Below are 9,744 nucleotides of genomic sequence, written 5' to 3'. Positions count from 1 at the left end.
TAGTGCATGCCTGTAATCCTAGCACTCAGAAGGCTGAGACAGAAGGATCGCTGTAACTTTGAGGCCAGCCTGGGCTACATAGTGAGCCCAAGGTCAACCTGAACTGCATAGTGAGACCCTATCTCAGAAAGACAAAAGAAGAAGAAGAAGGAGGAGGAGGGGAAGGAGGAGGAGGAGAACAACAACTATATGAAAAAAATGTTCAACATCTTCAGTCTTCATGGAAATGTGAGCAAAGCGACGCTGATATTCCATCTTACCCCAGGCAGAATAGCAATCAGGGAAAGTGCAAAAAATACTGGTGAAAATGAAAAGGAAAAAGGAAACTTCCGATCTGCTGGTGGGAATGAAAATTAGTACAACCACTGTGAAAATGAACATGAAGATCCCCAGATAAAAGTCCAAACAGATCCACCATTTGATCCAGCAATCCCACTCCTGGGCATATCCCCAGGAGACCCAGAGTCAGCAACCTGCAGTGACACACGCACACCCACGTTTCCAGAGGTGTGGTCACAAGAGCTAAGCTGTGGAAACAGCCTAGGGGCCCATCAGCAGGTGAGCAGATAGCGACAGTGTAGTATGTGTACACCACAGAATGTTATGCAGCTACAGAAAAGAGTGAAATCATGTCATTTGCCCACAGTGGATAGAACTGGAGAATTATCATGTTATGTAAAATAAGCCCGACTCAGAAAGCTAAACATCAAATGGTTTCTCTCAGATGAGAAACCAAATAAATAAATGTAAGAGATGACGGAAACCTAGAAGGCAGAATTTTGGAGAGAGGGGAGGAAGTTTAGGGGAAAGAGGGTAATGGGGTGAAAATAATCAAAATATGCTACATCTATGTAGCAATATGCCTAAAAGAATCTCATTACTTTGTATCACTAATATGTACCAGTATTATAATTATTAGGGAAATTCTCATCAAAACCACAGCAAGATAGCTACCCTTCACACCCACGATAGCATAGCTATTATCAAGCGTCTCAAAGAGGTTGGGATGTATCCCACTGGTAGAGCAGACACCAAGCAACTTCAGAACCCTGGGTTGGAGCCCAAATACCCAATAAAAATGGAAACAAGCGTTGGTGGGGATTTCGCACACAGGGCAGGCACTCAGCAGGCTGGCAGTCACCCACGTGACTATCTCTCATCAACAGCCCTGATGCGTCATGCAGGATGCCTCCCCAGCCGTGGCGCAAAGCTCTTGCATTTCTCAGACACAGATGTAGCTCCGCTCGCCTAGTGCACCGGGTGATGAGCCATTCTCTAGGATGGCCAAGCCTCGGGGACCAGGGAAGACACCAGGCTCACCTTGGGCAGTGCCAGCTCCTGGTCCAGCCCCACGACGAGGTGACTCATGAAGTAGAGGCTCGCTCCAAACAGGGCCAGGAACAACAGCAGCTGGAGCAGGAACTGTGCGTGAGACCCCCCCTGCAACAGCCCCATCTGCTCCAGAGCCTGAGCCCAGCCAGGGCACCATAAGCAGCATCCCACCTTGGGCAGACTCCAGGGCACCCCCTGCACCCTCCACCCCGCTCTGCCCGCCCACCTAGGGGCTCACTCACCACAACACAGCGGGTAAAGCGATGCAGCAAGAAGGGGGCATATGTCTTGCGGAAGAAGCGGAGCAGGAGGCCCTCACTTTGATCTGAGGGGGGCACTTTCTGGGGGCCCAGGCAGCAGAGGATGTCGGGCCGGAGGGCCTGCAGGGAGGTAGATGCTCAGGGGACGCCCGGACCGGACCCCATGTCTGCCTAACCCCAGGCAGTGCCACCAGCCTCACATCCTGAGGATGAAAAGCTGTTTCCTTTGCTTTTTCCTGTTTTGGTTTTTTGAGCAGGGTCTCACTATGTAGTCCAGGTTGGCCTTGAACCTCGTTATGTCACTGCAACTAGACTCAAACCCATGTCGATCCTCTTGCCTCAGCTTCTGGAGTGCTGGGATCACAGAAGTAAGCCACCACATCCAGATATAGATAGATACAAATACAGATATAGACATGTATAAATACACAGTCTTGTGTCCTTCAGGATGTTTGAGCATATTTCCCAAAATTAGCAAAACCAAACTGTTTCTATGGAAGCTGGGGAGTGTGTAGCCCAAATACCCCCACCCCCCACATAACGCCCTGCTCCCATCCTACTCTCTGTCACCTCTCCTGGCCAAGGTGGGGACCCTGCCCAGACAGGTCCCTTTGTACCTCTTGCCTCTTGCTGTCCAAGGAAACTAAGGCCACGAAGGCAGTTATCTGCAGTAGGAAGTCGAGGAAGATTGCCAGGCCAGAGGTCAGGGCAAAGGTCCGCACGGCTGGCATGGGGGAAAGGGCCCCTGCAGAGAGGAAGCACTGTCAGGGGACCCTGGCGTCACAAGCAGTGTGCAGAGGGCAGGGGTCTGCTAGCACCTGCTCCCCCAGGAACTCCTGGCCCCTGATGCCAGCCCTGCAGGGCTGACCTGGGATGGGGGGACGGCTCACCCAGGAAGAAGCAGATGGTCTCTGAGAGGCTGCAGAGCAGCATGCTGGGGCCCACGCTGCCCAGGGCTCGGCCAATGTGGGCCTCTCGTCCCTCCCCAGGCATCCGCGGCATCCTCTGTGTGGGAGCAGCAGACAGGGGGTCTAGGATCCACCAAGGGCATTGTCTCTTGCACTGACCTTCCCACCCCACAGCCACCTTCTGCTTCCAAGGTGGGTTCAGAGACCCGCATGAGTGTCAAGCATCTCTGGAACCCTAAGTGCTCGCCAGCAGGGAGAGGCCACATGGACTCTGATTTTGGTTTTCTGTGGAATGCCACACAGCAGTGTAAAGACAGGAGGTGGCTCTAATGTGCTATCCCAGCGACGTTGTATGGGTCTAACACAAAGTTCCAGATAACACACGGGCCAGGTGTAATCCCAGCACTTAGGAGGCTGAGGCAGGAGGACAGCCATGAGTTCAAGGCCAGCCTGGGCTCCACAGTGGGTTCAAAACCAACCTGAACTGCATGGCAAGGCCTTGTCTCAAAAATACAAACACACACACACACACACACACACACACACACACACACACACACACACAATAAATGTGCCAACATGCTGTTTTCTAGAGGGGCAGTCCTGAGGGTTGGTACACAGAGGAGCAGGCTGATGCCCAGGAAATCAATGCGGGACCCTGATGTGGGAACCCTGGGGCCCCAGGTGGGGGCAGGAACCACCTCCCTTCTCACCTGGTACTCGAGGACAAGGATGAAGATGTTGTCGGCGCCCACCGCCAGCACCAGGAAAGGCACCACTTGGAGGATGACCAGGGAGGAGGGGACGCCCAGGTAGGAGTAGAAGCCCATGGCAGCCACAACTGATCCCACCACCACAGCCACCCCGCCCAGGCCCAGGGTGGCCTTGGACTCCACCTGCAATGTAGGTAGTAGGCACACCTCCCAGTCTCCAGACCGCCCACCCACCCGGGTCAGCCGGGAAGTGGGCAGTGGGCAGTGGGCAGGCACCCTGGGGGCCCACACATGTCAGAACCACCCACCCACTGCAGCAAGGAGCTTGTGTCTGCACCAAGCCCCTCTTCACAGCTAGCCCACCAGCAGCGCCGCACCCCAACAGCACGGGTCTGTCTGCTGTATGCACGGTCACCAGGCATTGTAAATGGCGGCTGTGCGTGTGGCCATGAGAGGCCATGTTAGGGGGTGGAAATAAAACTCTTTTCAACACAGAACACTTCCCAAAAATAGCACCCAGGGCTGGGGATATAGCTTAGCGGCACAGTGCCTGCCTGGTAAAAGCAAGGTCCTGAGTTCAATTCCCAGTACTACAAAAAAAAAAGAAATAGCACCCTCTGAGGGAGTCTCTTTGAAGGTGCTCTCCTTGCTGGGGTGAGGGGCCTGGGTGAAGGCTTTAGAAAATGTGCTGAGGTCTGAGGACATGGGCTCCTGCTCTCACCAGAACTCGGCCACATCTAGAGTAGCTGCCCAGGGCCAGGGAGATGTACACGAAGATGACCACGTAGCTGATAGCAAAGATGGGCAGGTCCTTGAGTGTTGTACGGTTGATCTCATCCTCCAGAGAGCGCTGCAAACACACAGACTAGCCTAGTGACCACAAAAGTGTCGGGGCTGGGTGGCCGGCTGGGGACCACGGCGAGGGTCCAAGAACACCTTATCTCAGTAGGCATTCGCCACCCAGGACCACACTGGATGGGGAAACTGGAACCCACCCGGGACCACCAGGGCGGCCACCACAAAGCCGGCACCCTGCAGCCCCTACCTCGGCCATGAAGGCCACCCGGAACACGCCGGCCGTCCTCTGCTGGAAGGCTTGCAGCTCCTGCACGAAGGCCTTCTCCCAGAGCTTGGCCTGAGCCAGCCGGGGGTCGTCCGCGGGGTAGTTGTTGAGGGAGAAGGTCATGATGAGGGCCTCTGCCTCGGAATAGTCCTTCCCTGGGGTGAGAGGTGCTCAGCCCCCTGGGGTGCAGCCCCGCCTCCCTCCCCTTCGCTCCCCTCCCGTTTGTCCCCACAACCCATGCAAATCATGCATTTACTCCCACGCCCCACCTCCCTGTCTTAGCGGAAGGCAAGACCTTTGGGCCCAGGCGCAAAAGCGGATGAGAAGCTGAGCGGGTGACAGACAGGAGTCAGGAGGGGGCATCCGCAGCCCCATAGCCAGGCCAGTTGGCGCTGCAGCAGGAACTCCCACACCACCCCGTGCCTGTTGCTGCCACCCCACATCCTTCCGCGGCCACCCTGCTTACCTCGGTACCCCCCGACGGCGAGGAAAGGGAAGACAGGGGCCCCGTAGTCCGCCATGCAGCTCAGGGCCAGGGCTGTGCCGTCTTTGAAGGTGAGGGGAGAGCTGGAGGGAGACCACAAAGGCGAGGGGCCTTTCCTGGCCCTGCCTCACTGCCGGGGCCTGCCCGTCCCAGGCGCACCTCGGAGGGGGGGACCTGCCTGCAGAGCGCCGGGCCCAGTGGCTCCCAACAGCTCTCTTCCAGCCATACCCTCAGCAGGCCCCAGTGCCCCAAGTGGAGGAGCTGCCCTGAGCGCCTTGTCTGTGCCAGGCGGGGGGCCTGCTGTGTCCTCACGCACAGCCGGACCTCTCAGGCCTGCCCTTATTTGCTTCCCAGAGGCATCACTAAAGCCCCGAGTCGGGATTCGAGCTGTAGTCTTGTGTCCTGGTTTCTGCTGCTCCTCGGCCTCCTCTGCCCACTCAGAGCCCCAATCCTCTGAGACAGGCAGGAGGCCCCTGCCGATCCCCCTTGTCCTGTGATGAGGAAGGCTGCAGGGCTCAGCCTGCAACAGTCACACCAAGTCGCCTCCCTTCCCTTCAGTCCCTTCCTTCCCTTCACTCCTCTCAGTCCCCTGACAAGGGCTGGGGCCAGCCCGCCTCAGTGTCCTCAGTTGCTGCATGGCTGTTCTCCAGGTGGTCATGATAGGACTGTCACCTCCCAGACTCCTGCTGCCCGCTACGGTGTCACTTCACCCCCGAGGTGGCAGAAGTCAGGCAGGGCTAGGGGCCCATTGTGAACACCCCTGACCCGCAGTAAGCCATGATGAGCATAGCTAATCCTCCTGGAGATTGCGGGGTGTCAGCCCCACTGTGTGAGTGGAGATACCACAGGAGCTCTGGGTAGCGTCTCCTTCACCACAGTGGGTTTGAATTTGAAACAAATTGAATTTGAACCAATTGACAGGCTCCTGTAGGAAAGCTTGGGTTTAGATCAATTTAGACCAATTGTTTACAGGCTCAAATTTGGACCAATCACAGCCTTGAATTTGGACCAATCATCGGGCTTGGATTTGAACCAATCACAGGCCTTCAGCTGTTATAAATAGCACTCTCCTCTCTTCTTGGGTTGGCTTTGAAGGGTTCTCTCTTGTACTTTGATACCTCTGTACTACAGCACAAATAAAATGTCCTCCCAGTGGTCCTGTAAATCTGCTCACGATGTATTTCTTAGGTAGCTGAGCTTGGAAGACTCTGTAAGTCTGCTCAGGACTTCTGAGTAATATGGACAGAACGGTTGCTTAAAAAGGAAACATAAACAGCAAGAGCCATTGCTACGGGAGCTCCAGAGCCCCACAGCCAGCATGAAGACTGGTGGTGTTCGACATCAGTGGCGACAGCCAAGACCAACAACCGCAGCACACACCCAGCGTCGAGAACTGGAGCTATAATGCTGAAGAGCATCAGCATTCAGAGCACCAGGCCTCAAGTAGAGCTGCACTTGCTGGTTTACGATTCCTAGCCTCTGAATCAAGCAAAAAAAAAAAAAAAAAGACCCTCACCTGATCAGCTACCTGGACAAAGCTCTCTATTTGCGTTTTTTGGCTCTGAGCAAGTGATTGTGTTGGCCACCAGCTCCTCCCGGGAGTTCCGGTTGCTCTGTGACCTTGAGCATTTCACTGTACCCTTCCAAGCCTCAGCTTCCCTGTCCATGAAATGGGCATAATCAGACCCCTCAAGAGTTGTGCACACACAAAATCAAACTAAGTTAACACGCCTGACCACAAATGCCTCCCCAGGGCGGCAAACAGCCCCTCCCTGAGCTGCCATTTCTGACAGCCAGACATTCTGGGCTCAGAGGCGTGGATAGAGGACAAGACGTCCATGTTGGGGACCACTGCTCTACACCCACCTCCGAGGCCTCAGCCACACGGCCTTCCCACTGCCCTCCCTTGGCCCAGCATCCTCTCTGGCCTCTAGAATGGACAGAGCCAGGGACCGAACTCCAACAGCACCAGGGCTTGGCTGAGACCTGCTCTGAGACACCTGGGAGGGGCCTGGGGCCCAAGGCCAGCTGCAGCCCTAGCCTGGCCTGAGGGCACTGCTTTCTGTTCACACCAAAACACTCCTGGGTCACCTACCAATGCACAGCAGCAAAAGAGGAGAAGCAGCGCAAAGACAAACATGAGCTGGAGTGGGGTGTGGTGGCACAAACCTATAATCCCAGCAGTCTGGGAGGCTGAGGCAGGAGGATCACAAATTGGAGCTCAGTCTGGACAACTTAGTGACTTAGCAAGAGCTTGTCTCATGAATGAATGAATCAGTAAAGGAATGGCTGAGGATGTAGCTCTGGGTTCAATCCCCAGTACTAAAAATGATGAGGAAGGATCAGTGCAAAGGCCCTGGGTTCAATCCCTAGTATAGTCAAATCAATCAATCAGTCAAGCTGAGCCCTTGGTAAGGAGCACGGCTGCTGCCCCCCTGCTCCTCCCCGGGCCCAGGGAAGACTCACTTGGCGCAGTAGAGAAAGTGGTCCCTCCAGTCCACCTTGGCAGTCTGGCCCGTCAGTGTCTGGTTGGCAGTGAGCAGCAGGAGCGTGCGGTTGTTCTGGAAGTACTGCAGGAGGCTGTTGACGCAGCAGTCAGAGAGGCTGGTGTTGTGCGGCTTGAGGGGTGCGTAGCAGATGTCCTGCAGGGAGACGTTGCGCTGCGCCTCGGGCGACCACACCTGCAGGTGCCGCAGCCTCTCCTGCAGGTCCAGCAGCTCCAGCAAGAGGTCCAGGCTCAATATCCCGCTGAAGTTCTTGGGCCCCAGCAGCAAGGAGTCATACCTGTAGCTGGACCGGTTCGGTGCCGTCAGGAAAACCTGGTTGGTTCGGAAGAAGGGGCCAAAGTGCTCATCGTGGAACTCCTTCTCCTGCCGGGGTTGGCTGTTGGGAGCCGACCACAATTCCATGGGGTCTGTGGTGAGTTCCACGAATGTCAGGCCCGATGCCAAAGCCACAACTACCACCAGGGACACTGCCAGGACGGTCAGGGGCCACGAGGCCACCTTTCTTCCCCAGCTGTCAAAGAACTGGCCAAGGATCATGTGTGGGGAGCGCCTGAGTTTCTCCGAAGGGCTGGGGGCCACGGGCGGGCCCCGGCTTTTGGCCTTCCTCCTCCTGCTGGAAATCACCCGGAGTCGGGCGAGGACGGTGGTGAGCAGCACAAAGACGGAGCAGAAGATGATGAGGAGGACCACCCAGCCTGGCAAGCGACCTATGTAGGAGAAGGGGCGCATGGCAGCGGGTGGGGCGATGACAGGGCAGGAGGCAGCACAGTCCTGGCAGGAGCAGGCCGCCGTGCCATTGCCCTGGGCCTCGTTACAGGCCACGATCATAGCGTCCAGTGGCTGCATCCCGTCTCTCAGGGCCTGGCCAGGGTCACAGAGGTGGAAGGCGATTTCCAGCGGGGCCAGGCCGTTCCCCGTGTCTCCCTGGAAGTTGAGCCAGCGCTGGGCGTTGCAAAGAGTGGAGCCGTACACACCGCACATGCTGCCCACGGCCAGCGAGGCGGCCGCGGGGATGCGCACTCGGCTGCAGGACTCGTAGGCCTGCTCCGCGAAGCTGCGCTGGTAGAAAGCCTCGTAGGCCACCACGGCCGGCGGCTCACTGGCTCCCCGAGGGAACACGCGGGTGACGTTGATGAAGAGGCTCTGGTCGGGGCTGCAGGTGTTCTGGCAGTGCAGGCTGGCGAAGTTGTCGGAGCAGGCCGGGCAGCGGGTGAGGAGGGCCTTGGTGATGCTCATGCTCATCTCCAGCGACATCAGCTGCTTGGCAGAGCAGCAGGCGTAGGTGGTGTCGGGGCCATTGTAGAGGCGGGGACAGACGCGCTGCAGGAGGGCCAGGTGGTCGCCCGTGATGAGGCGCGCCGGGGTGTTGGACAGGCAGGACACATTGGACAGCGACGTGAGGCCTCCGGACAGCTCCGGGTTGCTCCCGCACTCATCATAGAAGGTGCAGTAGCCAGCCTGGTGGATGGGCGTGTACAGCTCCCCCCGGGCCTGCAGATAGAGCAAGGTCACCAGCAGGCCGGGCACAGGGGACGCACAGGGTGTGGGGAAGGAGGAAGACCAGGCAGGGGTCTGGGGGCCTCCGGGAGGCCCGTGCTATGGTTGGGGTGCTTTCCTCCCGAGAGAAGGGCGCGACCCGACACAGCGCTTTAGGAAGTTCACGCTGAGCAGGGAAGGGGTGATGGGGAGGGAGGTGACCACGGGGCCCACATTGACCTGGGTCTCCTGGGTCTCCGCACCGGGGACCTGATCTGCAGGGGCATCAGGAGGTCCCCTGCCCCAACACACCTTCGGACCCAAACACTGTCACCCTCCTCCCAGCCCCAGGATGCTCCAGGGGTCTTGCCCGGGACCCCCACCGCACCTCTTGACTCAGTTCTTCCCTAGCCCCAGGCCAGGACCCAGCCCAGTAGCCACTCCTGACTCTCTGTCCCTCAACCACATGACCTGGAGACCCTTCGCTGGGACCCTCCTCTGGAGGGCCTGGGGCCCCCTCCACACGTCCCCCAGTGACCCCTCCCGGGCCCCAGGTGGCCTGCGTCCCCACTGAGGCAGTACACTCACGGAGCGCAGGAGCAGGGCCCAGAGCAGCCAGCTGCGCAGACCGGCAGCCATCCCGGGGCAGAGGAGAGCGCGGTAGGGACAGCAGGAGACAGCTGGGATTGGCTGTGGGGATGCACGTTAAGGGATCCTCCTCCCCCGGTGACAGCCCTGGTCAGGCAAGGTTGGAACCAATAGGGCTGAGTGCCACTGGTTAATGATCACCTGCTGTCATCCCTGCCTCCGGCTGGCCCCACTCACAGCCCCTCAGATGAGCCTCACTGTGACAGGGCCAGGGTCCTCACTCGCTGTCCAGTGCCTCTGAAGTCTGACAGGGGTTGAACCCCTCCTGACAAACAGACCCGAGGGGGCTGGGGATTTAGCTCAGCGGCAAAGCGCCTGCCTGGCAAGCGCAAGGTCGTGAGTTCGGTTCCCGG

At 57.8% G+C, this 9,744-nt stretch overlaps 1 protein-coding gene across 2 annotated transcripts in view; it reads right to left on the bottom strand.

Moving 5' to 3' along the window:
- Npc1l1 (NPC1-like 1) overlaps positions 1 to 9,410 on the bottom strand; it is a 19,263-nt gene extending 9,853 nt beyond the window's left edge. For both annotated transcript variants that reach the window (XM_005396665.1, XM_013520496.1), the window contains exons 1-10: positions 9,332 to 9,410; positions 7,227 to 8,758; positions 4,743 to 4,843; positions 4,259 to 4,431; positions 3,935 to 4,063; positions 3,214 to 3,396; positions 2,483 to 2,597; positions 2,210 to 2,337; positions 1,575 to 1,712; positions 1,321 to 1,410 (exon numbers count right to left, since the gene is read on the bottom strand). In XM_005396665.1, coding sequence (XP_005396722.1) covers positions 1,321 to 1,410; positions 1,575 to 1,712; positions 2,210 to 2,337; positions 2,483 to 2,597; positions 3,214 to 3,396; positions 3,935 to 4,063; positions 4,259 to 4,431; positions 4,743 to 4,843; positions 7,227 to 8,758; positions 9,332 to 9,382 — 2,640 coding nt within the window. In that variant the 5' untranslated portion in view covers positions 9,383 to 9,410. The remainder of the gene's footprint in view (positions 1 to 1,320; positions 1,411 to 1,574; positions 1,713 to 2,209; positions 2,338 to 2,482; positions 2,598 to 3,213; positions 3,397 to 3,934; positions 4,064 to 4,258; positions 4,432 to 4,742; positions 4,844 to 7,226; positions 8,759 to 9,331) is intronic.
- Positions 9,411 to 9,744: the final 334 nt, after the last annotated feature.

The sequence above is a fragment of the Chinchilla lanigera genome, unplaced genomic scaffold (genome assembly GCF_000276665.1).
Source record: "Chinchilla lanigera isolate Chin_1 unplaced genomic scaffold, ChiLan1.0 scaffold00055, whole genome shotgun sequence".
Taxonomy (NCBI): domain Eukaryota; kingdom Metazoa; phylum Chordata; class Mammalia; order Rodentia; family Chinchillidae; genus Chinchilla; species Chinchilla lanigera.
This window is presented reverse-complemented; position numbering and strand designations above follow the sequence as displayed.